The sequence below is a fragment of the Chiloscyllium punctatum genome, chromosome 24, assembly GCF_047496795.1.
Source record: "Chiloscyllium punctatum isolate Juve2018m chromosome 24, sChiPun1.3, whole genome shotgun sequence".
Lineage (NCBI taxonomy): Eukaryota > Metazoa > Chordata > Chondrichthyes > Orectolobiformes > Hemiscylliidae > Chiloscyllium > Chiloscyllium punctatum.
Window position 1 is genome coordinate 83,407,845 of NC_092762.1, and position 18,895 is coordinate 83,426,739.

An 18,895-nucleotide genomic window follows, 5' to 3' on the forward strand; every position below is an offset into this window, starting at 1 on the left:
GATGAAACTAATTCACTAAAGGAGTTGTGTCAGAGGAAGATCTAGAATCTCTCAAACCATTAATCTGTGGTCCTGGGCCTCCTTCACCGCCGCTCCCTCACCACCCGACGCCTGGAGGAAGAACGCCTCATCTTCCCCCTCGGAACACTTCAACCCCAGGGCATCAATGTGGACTTCAACAGTTTCCTCATTTCCCCTTCCCCCACCTCACCCCAGTTCCAAACTTCCAGCTCAGCACTGTCCCCATGACTCGTCCTACCTGCCTATCTTCTTTTCCACCTATCAACTTCATCCCCTCCCCCACTCACCTATTATACTCTATGCTACTTTCTCCCCACCCCCACCCTCCTCTCACTTATCTCTCCACCCTTCAGGCTCTCTGCCTGTATTCCTGATGAAGGGCTTTTGCCCGAAACGTCGATTTTACTGCTCCTCAGATGCTGCCTGAACTGCTGTGCTTTTCCAGCACCACTCTAATCTAGACTCTGGTTTCCAGCATCTGCAGTCATTGTTTTTACCATTAATCTGTTAGTCTAACTGCCATACACTGACAATCTTCAGCTGTGTCCTCACTGACTCAACATTTCCTTCAGCTGTTTATTCCTGATCTTTCACTTGTTTTATTTTCCTTTCCTCACTCTCTCTGTCTCATTCATCCATTTGTCAGTTATTTTCTTTCCCTCCTACATCTCGTTTTCCCCTGTCCTTCACTGCAAAAGTTTCCATCCCTCGGCCTCTCTCTGTGTCTACCTCACGCCATTTCTTCCTTCTGCCTACATGATGTCTCAGTCCTTACGTTGGCAGGACAGGAGGTGAAGAGACACAGAACTGAGGTCAGGACAGAGATTAGCCGTGATCCCTTCAAATAGCAATGCAGGTTTGTTGTCACTGTAACAAGGTCAGCCAGGTGGGGGTCATAGAATCTGAGTTCCCTGTTTCCTGTCACATTCCCTACATTACAACAGTGTCCACACTTCAAAGAAACACACATCATGATGGACACTACATGAAGAATTCAGCTCTTTTTTTTTGAAGACCCAACCATTTGACTAATTACACTAGTAACAAGTTACAAGCAATTAATCAACGAAACGATCAACAATTAACAGCACTGCCCACTAGGGGCAGTGTCACCATAACAAAAAGAAATCACAAAAAAAGGTGAGGTGTGATAGGAAGGGAGGAAATCAAAATGGTATTGGGGAGGCTGAGAGCTGTCATCTCTCTAAAGGTTTTCAGAGTATTGGTGGATACTGATGTAGCGATTGTAACAAGGTCAGCCAAGTGGACCTCATAGAATATGAGTTCCCTGGTTGAGGCTGTTAACCTGGTCCAATCAGGCAGTCCTGGCTAACAGATATAAACAGGAGTGTCAGAGGTTCTGTTCACTCTCAGAGCTGCCTCTGAGGAAGTTGGATCAATGTCAAGGGCTCTCCACGTGTAAATAAAGGGTGACGTGGTGATGGGAGTTATTTCAAGGCTCAAAGGGCTGAATGGTGTCCTCTTGTTCCTATGCTTCTGTTTGTCTCTCTCTCTCTCTCTCTCCCGACACTGACATTTCTGTCCCCATCCTCTCCTACCCGCAGGCTACCAGGGACAGTATCTCTGCAATCAGTAATCAGTTTCCCCCAGCCTAAGCAGTTGTGTGGTCATGCTCTAGCACTTTCTCAATGAGATGACAGACTATCTCATTTCTAACTGCTGCTTCCACTATCCTTAAAACCCAGTTCTGTAATTGATGCCTCACGCTCCATTAGCTGCTGCAGCTGTAGTGTGTGGCAGTCCCCGCCAGGATTACTCTTCACATTAACCCTTCCTTACTGACTCCAACAGAAGCCAACAAAGCAGAATGGTACAGCCTTGGCTCACTCCTCTCTGAGCCAGGGGTTCGAGGACCACTCCAGAGGCCAGAGTTTACAATCTAAGCTGACACAGCCAGGACAGTGCTGATGGAGTGCTGCACTGTCAGCATCACTGGATCAGCCTATTCTCTACAGCTGCAGCAGCTCTGGTATCCTTCATATCTCGTAGCATGGTGGTAGTGTCCTTTCCTTTGAGCCAGTAGATCCAGTTTCAGGTTCACCTGCACCAGAGGTATGTCATAACGTCTCTGAACAGGTTGATTGAAAATTATAACCAACACTCTCTACTCCACCCCACCCCCCTCCGCCTCCCTGTCATAGGAAAGAATGTTGTGGAACTTGAAAGAGTTCAGAAAAGATTTACAAGGATGTTGCCAGGGTTGGAGGGTTTGAGCTACAGGGAGAAGCTGGAGCTGTTTTCCCTGGAGCGTCGGAGGCTGAGGGGTGACCTTATAGAGGTTCACAAAATTATGAGGGGCATGGATAGGATAAATAGGCTAAGTCTTTTCCCTGGGGTTGGGGAGTCCAGAACGAGAGGGCACAGGTTTAAGGTTAAAAGGGAAAGATTTGAAAGGGACCTAAGGGGCAACGGTTTAACACAGAGGGTGGTACGTGTATGGAATGTGCTGCCAGAGGATGTGGTGGAGGCTGGTACAATTACAACATTTAAAAGGCATTTGGATGAGAATATGAATAGGAAGGTTTGAGAGGGAAATGGATCAAAAGCTGGCAAATGGGACTAGATTAGGATATCTGACAAGCATGGACGAGTTGGACTGAAGGGTCTGTTTCCATGCTGTACATCTCTATGACTCTATGATACTGGTAGCTATATGCCACATTCTTTGGCACTACATTGTCAGCCTGTGGTATTCTGGTTTGTGTCATCTCCTGTCGCCAATCCCTCACTCACAAGTTCAACCCGTTCAGACATTTTACACACGCCTGTGGAGCAAGTGAGACTTGAACTCATACCTCCTGGTGCAGAGGTAGGGACACTACCCACCACACCACAAGAGCCCTCCCTCATTTCTCTATGCCAAGTCTAGAGCCTGTCTAATTATGTGGCACAGCAATAGCCACTGGTGAGTCTAAACAGAAGAGGCACTTGTTTTATGTAACAAGATCGCTTATTGTGATGGCAGTAGGAAAAATTTACATTAATTTACGAGAGATAATTACTGAGGCAGCTGCACAGAATACATCTTCTCCCTTTATATACTTGTGCAAACATCAAGTGCTTTCATTCAAAGACTGTGAGACAGAATTGGAGTGGGTGGAGCTTGATGCAATTAGAATATTAATCCTGATGCCCTTGCCTTTCTAGATAGATTATAGAATTGCATTGAAGGGACATTGGCAAGTTATTCGAGCGCAACTTGTAGTTAAGAACAGAGGAACTAGAAGCAGGAGTAGGCTATCAAAATCAGCCATTCAATAGGATCGCGGCTGATCTTCTTGTGGACTCGATAGTAAACCCTGCTCTCCCCTGTAATAGATGGAACAAACATTGAAGCTGTTAGACGTGGTGCCAATCACAGTCCCAGTCCTGGATGGTGTCAAGCTTCTTGACTGTGATTTGAACTGCACTCATCCATACAAGTGGGGAGTATTCCATCACACTCCTGTCCTGTCCCTTGTAAATGGTGTACAGGCTTTAGGGAGTCAGGAGGTAAGTTAACCTTCACAGAACTCCCAGCCTTTGACCAGTTCTTGTGGCCACAGTACATACATAGCTGGTCCAGTTTCTAGTCAATGATAGTCCCCAGGATGTTGACAGTGGGAAATTTACGGATGGCAATACCATTGAATCTCAGAGGGCAATGATTAGATTCTCTCTTGTTGGAAATGGTCACTTGTGTGGAGAGAATGTTATTTGCCAGGTATCAGGCAGGGAAAAGTGAGGACTGCAGATGCTGGAAATCAGAGTCTAGATCAGAGTGGTGCTGGAAAAGCACAGCAGGTCAGACAACATCTGAGGAGCAGGAAAATCGACGTTTTGGGCAAAAGCCCTTCATCAGGAGTGGTGCTTTTCCAGCACCACTCTAATCTAGACTTTGCCAGCTATCAGCCCAAGTCTGAATGTGGCCATGTTCAGACATGGACTGCTTTGGTATCTGAGGAGTCAGGAATAGTGCCTTACACAGTGTAATTTTCAGCAATTTCTGATGCAAACAACATTCTAAAGTCCTGAGAGGACATCCTGAGGTGACAAAAAGTGCTATGCAAACAAGGGATTGTCGTTCTTTTATTCCAATGTTGTGTTGGGAAATTTAACCAAGAAAGCAGCAAGTTCAGGTCAGGTGATGTCAGAAAAACCTGTTTCCTAACATAAACTCACCAAGTCTATCACTAACTGAGGCCCAGAGAATGACCAGATCAACCTAAAGAGATATGTTGAAGATATAAAAGGATCAGTGAGATTGTGAGGTTTGTTGTCACCTGGTTTTCAACTTCTATTCTGCGTGAGCCCAGGGAATCCAAGACCTTCCTCACTGTGAGGGTCTGGTGGATCTGGGAGCTAACCAGGTCTGAGACTTTGAGACTGACTTGGAGAACGGGAGTTTGAGAGGAGATTTAGGAAAGATGTGGAAGCTTTGGAGAGGGTGCAGAGAAGATTTACCAGGATGTTGCCTGGAATGGAGAGTAGGTCGTACGAGGATAGGTTGAGAGTTCTCGGCCTTTTCTCGTTGGAACGGCGAAGGATGAGGGGTGACTTGATAGAGGTTTATAAGATGATCAGAGGAATAGATAGAGTAGACAGTCAGAAACTTTTTCCCCGGGTACATCAGAGTGTTACAAGGGGACATAAATTTAAGGTGAAGGGTGGAAGGTATAGGGGAGATGTCAGGGGTGGGTTCTTTACCCAGAGAGTGGTGGGGGCATGGAATGCGCTGCCCGTGGGAGTGGTAGAGTCAGAATCATTGGCGACCTTTAAGCGGCATTTGGATAGGTACATGGATGGGTGCTTAATCTAGGTTAGAAGTTCGGCACAACATCGTGGGCCGAAGGGCCTGTTCTGTGCTGTATTGTTCTATGTTCTATGTTCTATGTTCTATTTGAAGGAGGGATTTTAAATCATAAGAAGTCCAGACAGAGTAGGGCATTAGGGAGAAACAGCTCACCCTCATAATAAGCCCCAGAATGAGATTTAAAGTCCTTGGCAAAAGTAGTAGAAGTGACCCAAGCAAAATGCTTTGTCAAATGGAAAGGAGTTAGGGTCTGGAAGGTGCTGCCTGTAAGTATGGGGGAGGCAGGTTCAATCCAGACTTTCAAAATGGAGAATATGGATGGTGATGGGAAGAAGGCATTAGGATGACGCCAGTTGAATTGCTCATTCAGAGAGCCACAATGGGCCAAATGGCCTCCTTCTGTGCTGTAACTATTCTGGGACGTGTCTTCCCATCCCCTTGGTCTGGACTTGGGTACCTCCTGTGGAGTGTCTGCAATGGGGTAAGACTTTCATCACAACCTTCTGCCCCAGGAATGTCACATCACCAATATGAGGAGGAGCTGGTGTTGGACTGGGGTGGAAAAAGTTAAAAATCACACAACATCAGGTTATCGTCCAACAGGTTTATTCAAATCTGCAACCCATTCTAAAAGATGAAAGACTTTATAGCAATCTAGGTTTGTCCAATGTATCACATCAGTTGCATGACACTATGATCTTGTGCTATGAATTCTGTATCTTATGATCCTGCCCCACTGCTACCTGACGAAGGGGCAGTGTTCCGAAAGCATGTACTTCCAAATAAACCTGTTGGACAGTAACCTGGTGTTGGGAGATTTTTAACTGTATCACCAATAGGCTTCTAATTCCTTCTCCATGGTCCAAGGCTGTAGTGCACCCAAAAGCTGCAACCTTCGATCCCCGTCCACATGACATCCTCCTAAGTTTTTGATTTATAACACTGAACATGCAAAGTAAACAAGCAAAGAAAATATGAGTGAAATACAGGCGAGTTCTGCACAAGTCATACCAGAACTCAAAATGTTTACTCTACTTCTCTCTTCACAGATGCTGCCAGACCTGCTGAGTTTCTTCAGCATTTTGCTGTTTTTATCGCAGCTGGGTTTTGTTTTGGGGGCTGTTTACAGCAATAGGGAGACAGCCAAGACCAATAAGGGATTGAACACAAGGGTGAGGCAGAGGTGAGCAGCAACTCAATGGGGTGACAGACAAATGGGACTCCACACAAGTTCCGACACTGAAGCAGAGTTTTGAATGGCCTCAGGTTTCTGGAGGTAGTAATAGAGGAGATGTCGGTCCGGAGAGCACGGGTAAGAATCTAGAGGTGGCAGTCAACATGGGGATTTTATTTTAAAGAATACAATGGAAATTGGACCCAAACACCATTTGGTCATGAAATAACTCCACGTCACCACGTTATCACCACGTTACCCTTTATTTACATGTATGCAATACACGACCTGGACTCTAACACAGAGCCAGCTCTCAGAGTGAACAGAACCTCTGACACTCCTGTTAATTTTTTAAATTTAAAAAATTTTTTTTTTGCTTTTTTTAAAATTTAACCACCACACTACTGCCTAACTGCGGTAGTGCTTATTTTTTCCCCAGCACCCATGGTGTGTGTGTGTGTGCAGGTGTGAGACACAGTGAGAGACACAAAGTGCACTAATCTTTATTCAATTTCCACCACCAGGAAGATAGGAAACACCCGAGTGGCCAGTGACAAGCACTGCCCTTCAAACCACAGGGCAATGCTGTGTGAGCAAAACAGTGAAGGGGAGGGTAGGGATCAAATCAAAATAGAGTTGGAGGGAGAAATGATGCACTCCACTCCCTGCGGCGCCCACCTCTCCCTGAACGACTCCAGGGTGTCGGTGGACACCGCGTGCTCCTTCTCCAAGGACACCCGGGCTCTAACGTAACCCCGGAAGAGGGGCAGGCAGTCGGCCCTAACGGCCCGCTGCCTGGACCTGTTGATGGCCAGTTTGGCCAGGCCCAGGAGCAGACCCACGAGGAGGTCCTCGGACCTGCCCTCCCTCCTCTGTACCAGGTGCCCGAAGATCAGGAGCGTGGGACTGAAGTGCAGCCAGAAACAGAGGAGAAGGTTCTTAAGAAAATCAAAAAGGGAGTGCAAACGCCCCCACCCAATATATACATGGTCCACGGACTCCACAGCGCCACAGAACAAGCAGTTGGGCTGGGAGTCCGTGAACCACCGCAGTCTGCGGTTGCAGGGGACTGCTGCGTGCAGCACCCTCCACCCCAGATCCCCGAGAGAAAGGGGGAGGACTCCCGCGTAGAGACCTCCACTGGGGGACACTCCTGTTTATATCTGTCAATCAGGACTCCCTGATTGGAGCAGATTAACAGCCCCAATCCAGGAACTCATATTCTATTAGAAAAACAAATGCTGGAGATCACAGCAGGTCAGGCATCATCCATGGAGAGGAAGCAAGCGAACATTTCAAATCGAGGTCTCTCTTCATCAGAGCTAAAATGTTAGCTTGCTCTCTCACCATGGATGCTGTCTGACCGGCTGTGATCTCCAGTAATTGCTGTCTTTCGTACAGACTCCACCATCTGCAGTAATATGCTCCGACTCTGAGGTCCACTTGGCTGACCTCCTTACTGTCAGTACAGGTCAGGTTTTCCACAATATGAAGCTTCAGGGAGCGATTGCCATGGAAGTATGTGATTGGCTGGAAAAGTGCCTTACCTTCCTCACACAACCTGCCAGCGTAGCTCGGTAAACAGAGACAAGTGAAGGAATTGATTCCATCGACACAGGTTGCGCCATTTTCACAGGGACTGGATTGACACTCATCAATATCTGGAAAATAAAACCATCGCAGAAGGTTGTCAGTATCTTAATGGGAGATGGCGAGAACTGCAGATGCAGGAGCGTCAGAGTGGATAAAGGGTGGAGCTGGAAAAAAGCACAGCAGCATCAGAGGAGCAGGAGAGTCAACGTTTCAGGTCAGAATCTTTCATCAAGACTGACTCCTCTTTTCCTCTGAAACAGTATTTTAATGGGCACGTTCATTGTTGGTCTGATTGCTGAGCTGGGAGGTTTGTTGGCAATCCCTTTCTGGGTAACATCTTCAGTGATGTTTTACCTCAGGTGAAGCGCGGCTATACGGCTCCTCTTTCAATTAATGTGGTTCTGTTTGAGCTGTTTCCAGTTGGTGCCGGGTCTGGTTTTCCATTGAAGCGGTTTATATATCCGCTCCAGGTCAATGTGTTCGAACATAGAACATCGAACATTACAGCGTAGTACAGGCCCTTTGGCCTTCAATGTTGCACTGACCTGTGAACTAATCTAAGTCCATCCCCCTACACTATCCCATCATCATCCATGTACTTATCCAAGGATTGTTTAAATCTCCCTAATGTGGCTGAGTTAACTACATTGGCTGCAGGGCATTCCACACCCTTACTACTCTCTGAGTAAAGAACCTGTCTCTGACATCTGCCTTAAATCTATCACCCCTCAATTTGCAGCTATGTCCTTTCGTACAAGCTGACATCATCATCCTAGGAAAGACTTTTACTGTCTATCCTATATAATTCTCTGAACATCTTGTATGTCTCTATCAAATCCCCTCTTAGCCTTCTTCTCTCCAATAAGAACAGACCCAAGCCTTTCCTCATAAGACCTTCCCTCCAGGCCAGGCAACATCCTGGTAAATCTACTCTGCACCTTTTCCAGTGTTTCCACATCCTTTCTGTAATGGGGCGATCAGAACTGTACACAATATTCCAAGTGCGGCCGCACTAGCTTTTTGTACAATTAAATATTAGTTATTGGAGTCCGAGGGTGAGTACCCTGCTTCCAGGAATTCCCTTCCTGTTCTTGGTTTGGCCCATCCTAACATCGCTGTGTTGTCCCAGTCCAACTTGTGGTTCTTGTTGCCCCTGTGTATGGATTCCAGGGACAGCTGGTCATGTTGTTTAGTTGCTAGTTGGTGTTCATGGGTGTGGGTCACTAGCTGTCTGCCTGTTTGTCCTACATAGTGATTAGTGCAATCACTGCATGGGATTTTTGTAAATTACATTCGTCCCCCACAGCTTCATCTGCAGATACCTGGCGGATAAGCAACGCCAAGAAGACAAAACACCCTCCAAAACACTGGCTACTCTCCCATACATTAAAAACGTTTCAGAGCTGACAACCAGACTGCTCCAACCATTAGGGATCTTGACAGCACACAAACCGACAGCAACATTCAGACAGCCACTCACCAGTCTCCCACTTCATGCAGGACGAATGTAATTTACAAAAATCCCATGCAGTGACTGCACTAATCACTATGTAGGACAAACAGGCAGACAGCTAGTGACCCACACCCATGAACACCAACGATCAACTAAACAACATGACCAGCTCTCCCTGGAATCCATACACACGGGCAACAAGAACCACAAGTGCAACTGGGACAACACAACGATGCTAGGATGGGCCAAGCCAAGAACAGCAAGGGAATTCCTGGAAGCATGGTACTCACCGTCGGACTCCATCAACAAACACATTGACCTGGAGCCAATATACAAACCACTTCAATGGAAATCCAGACCCAAGCACCAACTGGAAACAGCTCAAACAGAACCACATCAGTCAAAGAGGAACCGTACAGCAGCGCTTCATGGGAGGCAACACATCGCTGAGGTTGTTACATGGAAAGGGGGTGCACCATCTGCCAACAAACCTACCAGCCCAGCGAACAGACCAACGACGAATCTAACCAGCTACAGATCTTCACAAAAACTTCAATGGGTATATCTCTGCCCCTCTCGGAGTCAGTTAGTGGCTTCAGGTGATAGCCCTGAAATTTGAGTACAGGAATCCAGTGCAATACCAAGGGAGTGCTGCACTGCCAGAGGTGCTGTGTCTCACATGAGATATTGAAGCACGGACCACGTCAAATGGATGCAGAAGCATTATTTCAAATAACAGTTATCACCTGTATCCTAGTCAATAATTATCTCTCAATTTCAATCACTGATCAAATAGATTGTCTGTTCATTATCACATTGTTGCCTGTGATAGTTCACTATGTGCACCTTAAGTGCTGTATTTCCTACATTACAGCAGTGACAATGCATCAAAAGATACTGCATTAGTTGCAAAGTACACTGAGCCTTCCAGAAGTCGTTTAAAAAAAAGCTTTGCAAATGCCATTTCCTTTTTCTTTCTCCTACACAAGCAAAGGAGATAAAACTTTGGGTTCTCTTTCTCTGAGCATCTAAAATAAATGAAGAGAGCACTTTATAAGCCAGGAGTCATTGGAACAGGCTCCAGGAGCAGATAATAGGTTTAAGAGCCTGAAAATGAAGCTTTCAACAAGTTGCACAGAGGCAAAAAGCTGTGATGATGCAGAGAGATTATCTCAGGGAAGTAGCAGAAAGACATTAAAAGAAGACAAGGAGTAAAGGAAGGCTAGTAATTTGAGTGATGCATTGTGCTGCTACTCACAGTTATCTGAGTAATTGTGATGAAATTCTGCAAAAAATACATATGATGGAATATAGGCTGAAAATTCCCTCAGGCGAGAGTGAGGACTGCGGATGCTGGAGATTAGAGTCAAGATTAGAATGGTGCTGGAAAAGCACAGCAGGTCAGGAAGCATCCGAGAAGCAGGAAAATCGACATTTCGGGCAGGAGCCCTCCATCAGGCAGGGCTCATTCCTGATGAAGGGCTTTTGCCCGAAACGTCGATTTTCCTGCTCCTCGGATGCTGCCTGACCTGCTGTGCTTTTCCAGCACCACTCTAATCTTGACTCTAATCTCCAGCATCTGCAGTACCCACTTTCGCCTTGCCCATAGAAAGGGCCAGCAGTCAAATGACACAGATTTAAGGTTCTTGGAAATATCTGGATTACATAATGCAGGACATATTCATGAAGCTTTAGTTATTTTAGTCAACCTGTTTCGATTTGCTATGACACATCTCTGAGGCTGGTGGGACTTGAGTCGAGACTTTCAGAGATAGGGATACTACCACTGCATCACAAAACCTTCTCATAAAGTTTTACTCTGAGCCCAATTCAATGTTCTGAGGAGAGGAGAGACAAGTTCAGGATAAGGTCATTAAATATTGAGTCCTTGTTTCATATCCGTGTGGGGATACATTACAGAAGTAATCAAGATTTTGGAAATAACTCTGCAACGGCAATGTCTTAAGGCAAGAGATCGGACTCCAAACCACTGAGTGTCATGTAGCTTCAGGGAAAGTATTGATGTTTAACGATACGTTGCAAGTTGTCCATTCCCATGTTTCACTCAGTGCCTCACCTATCTCACAGTTTTCTCCAGTAAATCCCGGAACACAGTTGCAGGTGTAGACGGTCCTGTTGGATACACAGGTTCCCTCATGTAGGCACGGGTTTGTCTGGCAAGGGTTTGACCCCTCTGGATGTCAGGGAAACAAAAGGATAACTAGTTAGTGAGAAGCAGAGCACTGTCAGAGAAGAGGTGAGAGTTGAACCTGGTGGGATTAGTATGGCTCACAATGATATCTGAAAGTCAACCCATCAGTCTTACCATCCTCCAACTTGACAAATATTGTTGGCTGGTTCACTGGGAACACCTTTGATTCAGAACTGAAGATTGATGACTTTGTTGTATGATGAAGACTGTAAGCAAGAATCCATTTCTGTTCTTGTCTGTTCTGATCTGTGACTCATATTTCTCCTCTGATCCTTCACCTCTGCGCTTCCCAGACTTTCACCCCCCCCGCCCCCAACCACTGGTTTCCCAGAAACCCCTCTGCCTTGCTACCTCTCTAACCAGGGTCAAATGCCTCCTCAGTTACCACACTTTCAATTACATGACCCAACCTTGGCCTTCAGGGCCTCTGGAAATCAAAAATATTATTGGAGGCTAAAAGCCCAGATTGTGAGAGGATGGAAACAATTATGGGAGGCAAAGACAACATGGTGGCTCAGTGGTTAGCACTGCTGCCTCACAGCTTCAGGGACCCGAGTTCAATTCCACCCTTGGGCAACTGTCTGTGTAGAGTTGGCATACTCTCCCTGTATCTGCGTGGATTTCCTCTGGGTGCTCCGGTTTCCTCCCACAGTCTAAAGATGTGCAGGTTAGATGGATTGGCCATGCTAAATTGCCAGGGATGTATAGGCTGGGTGGGTTAGCCATGGAGAATATAAGATTGCTGGGATAGGTTGGGTCTGGGTGTAATGCTCTTTGGAGGGTCAGTGTGGACTCAATGGGCCGAATGGCCTGCTTCCGTACTGTAGGGATCCTATGATTCCCAAGTGTCTGGCCAGAAAAGGTTGAAGGAGAAGATGGAGAGATGAGATTTGGCTTGGGAATGAAGACCAGAGTAGTTGGAGCTGAGGAGAACGAAGAGAGGATAGATCAGAGGAGTGCTGGTCATGAAAAATGCATGAAATGAACACTCACAATTGATTGCAAATGATGTTGAATTTATGCAGTTCAAACATGTTAATTAATCCTAATAGGAATGAAATCATTAAACATAATGCATTTAGTATTGATTTAAACACAAGGGAACCAACTGATGACCAAGTAAGTTTCTATAAACAAAAAAGACTATTATCTGTATCCTAACCAAATAATGCTGACTGTAATTAACTTGTCGGTATTTTCAAATAAAATCAACAGTGAAACAGGAAGAAGCAGCTTCTTGTTCCCTCATCTCACATCCGTGGATTTTAGTCCTGAACTATTCTCCTTGAACCACCTGCATTGGCTTCCTTTCCAACTCCTCACTCTATCCACTCTGGAGTGTCCCAAGGATTTACCTCCTGGCCCCTCTTCTCTTTCACTTTGACCTGCTGCCCATTCTTCACGTTATCCAAAAGCGTGAGAGAAGATACGAACTAAGATGAGGCCATTCAGCCCCTCGGGCCTGCTCTGCCATTTAATACCATCCTGGCTGATCTCATCTCAGCCTCAACTCCACTTTTCTCCATAACCCTTCAACCCGTTACTAATTAAAACTGTCTATCTCCTCTTTAAATGGATTTAGTGTCCTACTATCCAATACACTCTGGAGGAGTGAAATCTACGGCTTCATGACTATTAGAGAGAAGTAATTCCTTCTCATCTCTGTTTTTAATCTACCATTCCTTATCCTAAAACTATAGAACTATAAGCATATCCTAAGGTGAAGACACCCTTCTCTACCTCACTCAAATCTTAAATATCAGACTTCCTATCCACACCCAGGACTGGATGAATAGAAATTATTTCCCGTTAAATATTTGGAAGACAAAATCATTGTCCCTGCTCCCAATGAAAAATCCATTCCCTCACTAGTGGCTGCAGCGTTCTAAGGTTTAACCAGCCTTGGTTTTATATTTAACCTTTTATTGACGAGTCTACATTGCCACTGAGACTGCTGACTTTCACGTCTTGGAAAAAGTGAGGACTGAAGATGCTGGAAACCAGAGTTTAGATCAGAGTGGTGCTGGAAAAGCCCAGCAGGTCAGGCAGCTTCTGAGGAGCAGGAAAATCAATGTTTTGGGCAAAAGCCCTTAATCAGGAATAAAGGCAGGAAACCTCCAGGGTGGAGAGATAAATGGGGGAGGCGGGGTGGGGAGAAGATAGCAAAGAGCACAAAAGGTGAATGGAGGTGGGGATGGAGGTGATAGGTCAGAGGTGAGGGTGGAGGAAGGTAGCAAAGAGTACAATAAGTGAATGGGGGTGGGGGTGGAGGTGATAGGTCAGAGGTGAGGGTGGAGGAAGGTAGCAGAGTACAATAAGTGAATAGGGGTGGGGGTGGAGGTGATAGGTCAGAGGTGAGGGTGGAGGAAGGTAGCAAAGAGTACAGTAGGTGAATGGGGGTGGGGGTGGAGGTGATAGGTCAGAGGTGAGGGTGGAGGAAGGTAGCAGAGTACAATAAGTGAATGGGGGTGGGGGTGGAGGTGATAGGTCAGAGGTGAGGGTGGAGAAAGGTAGCAAAGAGTACAGTAGGTGAATGGGGGTGGGGGTGGAGGTGATAGGTCAGAGGTGAGGGTGGAGGAAGGTAGCAAAGAGTACAGTAGGTGAATGGGGGTGGGGGTGGAGGTGATAGGTCAGAGGTGAGGGTGGAGGAAGGTAGCAAAGAGTACAATAAGTAAATGGGGGTGGGGGTGGAGGTGATAAGTCAGAGGGGAGGGTGGAGCAGATAGGTGAGAAGGGAGATTGGCATATTGGCTTTCACGTCTGTCCAACCCTCCCTCTGTCTGGGGCTCCCTTCTCCGTTGCTGTGTAGACCTCTGAGGCCTGTGATTGGCAGCAGCTGGAGAGACCAGAAGTGAATACTTTGGCATAGTATCGGCATGGCAATTGTTGTGTATGGAAAGGGAACAGTGCCCTCAGCTCATCTGCTGCCAAAACCTTCATTTGTTTGTTTTTGTTATCTCTATCCAATGCATCCCCACATTCTGCCTTTGAGATGGATTGAAATGTCTGGATGTCATCTAAAAACTCTCTGTCCATATTCTTACTCACATCAAGTCCCGTTTACCCATCACTCCCTTGCCCACTGTCGTTTATTAGCTTCTGATCAGGTAACATCTCAATTTGAAAATTTTCATCCTTGTTTTCAAATCCCCTACATCTGTTCATGCTTCTGTAATCTCCTCCGACACGACAACTCTCCAAGCTCTCCTCTCATTCTGGCATTTTGCACATCCCTGATTTTAATTGCTCCACCAATGGTGACCATGTTTTCACTCAAACTCCCGACTCAGTAATTCACTCTCTAACCCTCCCTATCTTGCTATCTCTTGCTCCTCAATTAAGACATAATTGAGGTACAGAGAGGGTCAGGGTGGACTCGATGGGCCGAATGGCCTGCTTCTGTACTGTAGGGATCCTATGATTCCCAAGTGACTGGCCAGAAAAGGTTGAAGGAGAAGATGGAGAGATGAGATTTGGCTTGGGAAGACCAGAATAGTTGGAGCCAAGGTTTGGGTCCTTAATATCGCCTCCTGTGGATCACTGACAGATCATGATTATCTGCATCTAATTTACCTTTGGATGTTGAATTATGTTAAAGGCACTATCTAAATGCACCAGAGACACCTCAAACAGCTTCTCTGTTGCCAATCAGTTACAAATTCACAGTAACGCATGATGTTGACAATCTTTTTTTTGACTGGAAGATCTTTCTTCCAATGGGTGCAATGCCAAAAGATCAATGTGGTAGGGGTGTGGAAAATTATTGATTGGATACATGGGGAGTGGAACTAATCAGCTTGATCTTAACATAGTACCAAAGGACTGAATGGCCTCCAGGCTGTATGGATGCCATGTGATGTCATAGTAGAAATCAAAATTCCACAGCTTTCTGTTTCTCCAACAAATACCTTGGCCACTTGTAACGTCTCGAATTATTAATATCCCAAAACATTACTTGCTGAAAGAGATCTGAAAAATTTGCCTTCGAACAATGCAATATTAATAGTTTCTGAGGGAGCCAGTTCCACAGCTTATCCATTCACTCACTATTCCTAAGCCTAAACCTGCTTCCTATTGACACTGTCACACTGAAACACTGAAGATGCCAAAGAAAATAGTTGCAGCCCATTACTTCAAATCTTCAAGACCCATCTTCCGATTATTTCCACTTAAAAGCTTTAATTTCAGTGGTCTATAATTTCAGTAGCTCATGTCTGATTTATCAGCACTAGTGACATCAATGTTATCAGAATGCGGCGATTAGTCTGTGATGCTGACACAAATAAAGCAGAAAAAGAGATTTAGGATGTAAAATGTAATCCATGTGAAGTTGTCCTGAAAGGCAGTGTAAAAATGCATGTCCTTCTCCCTTTATCAGTGAACGTCAGGGATGTTCTCCTGAGCATTATATATTAACTTTATAGATTTCCTCAATATTGACAATTTCAGGCCAAACAAAACATTACATTTCGAAACAACAGATAATTACAAATGCAGAAAGTACATTTTATGTGCACAGTAGAATTGATGTCATTAAGAGGTGCACTGAGGAAGTCGTTGAGTGATGGGCATTGATCTTGATCCATTTACCAACTGTGCACTTGTTATTGCTACAGATTAACTGGAAGCTCCAGAGATTCAGGTATTCAGCCATGAATGGATTCAGCTGTTCAGGCCTGTGAGGAGCCATTGCAATGAAATCTATTGTGCAAAACAAAAGCAGCATAACCCCTGCTGGCCCATGTTCAATATGCCGGTCCTCCTTAAAATGTGAAAGAGGCACAAATATGCCAGTAGCATACTCTCTGCTTCTCAGCTATCAAGGAGCTAGAGCCACATCTGTACAGCAGGCACAGAACAATCTCCGAATAGCATTATCAGAACAACATGCAGGTAACTTGACTGTTAATTGTGTAATTACCACAGTTCCGACTGTGACAGGCTTGTTCCATAAGGCTGATGTGTTTAAAAGTACACAGTGTGTTCTTGTTAAAGATGTGTTCACTGCACGCACGACCTGACATGTATACATGAAAATGGCTGCACACAGATAAACATGCTGCATGTGAATATGGAAGCAAAAATGCAGCCCTAGCTCACACTCTTATTGATTCCTACGCATTCCCAGTGGTTTCCATCTGATGTATCCCTGGTCATCCATCCACAAGGAGTAAGGACACTGGCTGATCTTCCTCTCCGTACCTCAAAGACATGGAGGGTAATCCCAGCAGCAGCCTCTGCTGAGGTCAACTGAATTGGCACTGGTCCAAGAACAACCTTTCGAAACGATGTTTCAGAAAGGAAGGAAGAAGCTAAGTGTTTCCAGGACCATTCATACCCACTAGATGCTCCAAAGCCCTTCAGAGCCTTTGAAATGTATTTGAACTACAGTCACTGTTGTAAAAGAGGCCAATTCAGCCACAGCAAGATCTCACATTGATAGGTTTGACCAAGCTGGACCTTCATTTTCCACTCTCGAGAATCGGACAGCCTCTTCCTCCAATCTACAAACAACTGATTTAGACTTTTGCAGTTTCAAATAACCACTTCAGGGTTTTAACCAAACAGTTTAGATTAGATTAGATTACATTACAGTGTGGAAACAGACCCTTCGGCCCAACAAGTCCACACCGACCCGCCGAAGCGTAACCCACCCATACCCTACATTTATCCCTTACCTAACGCTACGGGCAATTTAGCATGGCCAATTCACCTGACCTGCACATCTTTGGACTGTGGGAGGAAACCGGAGCACCCGGAGGAAACCCACACAGACACGGGGAGAACGTGCAAACTCCACACAGACAGTCGCCTGAGGCGGGAATTGAACCCAGGTCTCTGGAGCTGTGAGGCAGCAGTGCTAACCACTGTGCCACCGTCTGTCCCTGAACTGAGGAGACTCTGAATCTCCTGTTTATTTTTTTTTCTTTCTTCGTTTTCATTTTTAAACAAGGTGTACAAATCTTTATTTATTTCCCACCATCAGAAAGAAAGGAAACACCCGTGTGGCCAGTGACAAGCACTGCCCTTCACACCAAAGGGCAATGCTGTGTGATCAAACAGTGAAGGGGAGGGTAGGGACTAAATCAAAATAGAGTTGGAGAGGGAAATAATGCACTCCACTCCCTGCGGCGCCCACCTCTCCCTGAACAACTCCAGGGTGTTGGTGGACACCGCGTGCTCCTTCTCTAGAGACACCCGGGCTCTAACGTAACCGCGGAAGAGGGGCAGGCAGTCGGCCCTAACGACCCCCTCCACGGCCCGCTGCCTGGACCTGTTGATGGCCAGTTTGGCCAGGCCCAGGAGCAGACCCACGAGGAGGTCCTCGGACCTGCCCTCCCTCCTCCGTACCGGGTGCCCGAAGATCAGGAGCGTGGGACTGAAGTGTAACCAAAAACAGAGGAGGAGGTTTTGTAAAAAAATCAAAACGGCAAGCACTCACACCCAATATATACATGGCCCATGGACTCCACAGCGCCACAGAACAAGCAGTTGGGCTGGGAGTCCATGAACCACTGCAATCTGTGGTTGCAGGGGACCGCTGCGTGCAGCACCCTCCACCCCAGATCCCCGAGAGAAAGGGGGAGGACTCCCGCGTAGAGAGCCCTCCACTGGGGATCCCCACCGCCCGGTGGCAAATGGGCACTCCAAGGGGTGTCCGGGTGGTGGATGAGGGAGAAGAGGTGGACGGTGTGCAGCAGCAGTCGATACAGGGCCCGCCCTTTTATGTCCCTAAAAGGGGCAAAATTAAAATTCCGGAGGTGGCTCAGGTTGTGGGGTACAGATTCCCGCGGGAAGTAGGGGACCTTGGAGCCAATGTGAAATTCCGTCGGGACAGGGGTGAACATGGACAGGGTTCCACCGCACACCTGAGCATAAAGCTCTGGAATGGGACTTGAACCTACAATTATCTGACGTGGGGTGAGAGAGGTACTCACTTAGCCACACTTGCTTACTGACAGTGAGGGTAAATTTGCCACAGACCTAAGAGCTGCTGTCTTATTAGAGAGGCAACAGGTGATGGTTTAACCTGAGGGTCACCACACCTCAGGTGAGGGGAAGAGGTTGAGAATGAGAATCCTTCATGGTAACCGCAGCTGGTACAGGAATTGAACCCACGCTGTTGGCATAACTCAGCATCGCAAACCAGTTATCCAGCCAACTGAGCTAACCAACATTCCTCCCCACCCCTTAGCTCATGGTAATTAGCAGATGGGGCCACTGATGCCTGTAAATCTCTCAACCCCAAAGGCTCCCAGCCTCATTCCTGATGAAGGGCTTTTGTCCGAAACGTCGATTTTTCTTGATCCTCGGATGCTGCCTGACCTGCTGTGCTTTTCTAGCACCTCTCTAACCTTGCCTGTAAATCTCAGTTTTAAGGACAAAACATATGGCCCTCATTCCATCACTATCCAATGATGGAATCCTACTGACCCCAGAGTCATATGTTGCTAAGAGTCTATTAAAGCTGGTCTCTTCAGCTCAGAGAGAAAGTCTCCACTACAGACAAGTCAGCAGCCACTGAGAGCAGAGATGACCAGCAGCCTCTGCCCCTTCATTGGATCTTTCATCTGAATTCTCTCCGAAGGGAACATGGTGCCAGAAAGCCGGATGATTCAAGGCAGGGAA

The 18,895-nt window shown here is 46.3% G+C and overlaps 1 protein-coding gene across 1 annotated transcript in view; it reads right to left on the reverse strand.

Annotated features, from left to right (window-relative positions):
- The window catches only part of ncanb (neurocan b), a 269,869-nt gene that overhangs the window by 32,910 nt on the left and 218,064 nt on the right, over nt 1-18,895 (reverse strand). The window contains exons 9-10 of the mRNA XM_072594330.1: nt 11,132-11,248; nt 7,556-7,669 (exon numbers count right to left, since the gene is read on the reverse strand). Coding sequence (XP_072450431.1) covers nt 7,556-7,669; nt 11,132-11,248 — 231 coding nt within the window. The remainder of the gene's footprint in view (nt 1-7,555; nt 7,670-11,131; nt 11,249-18,895) is intronic.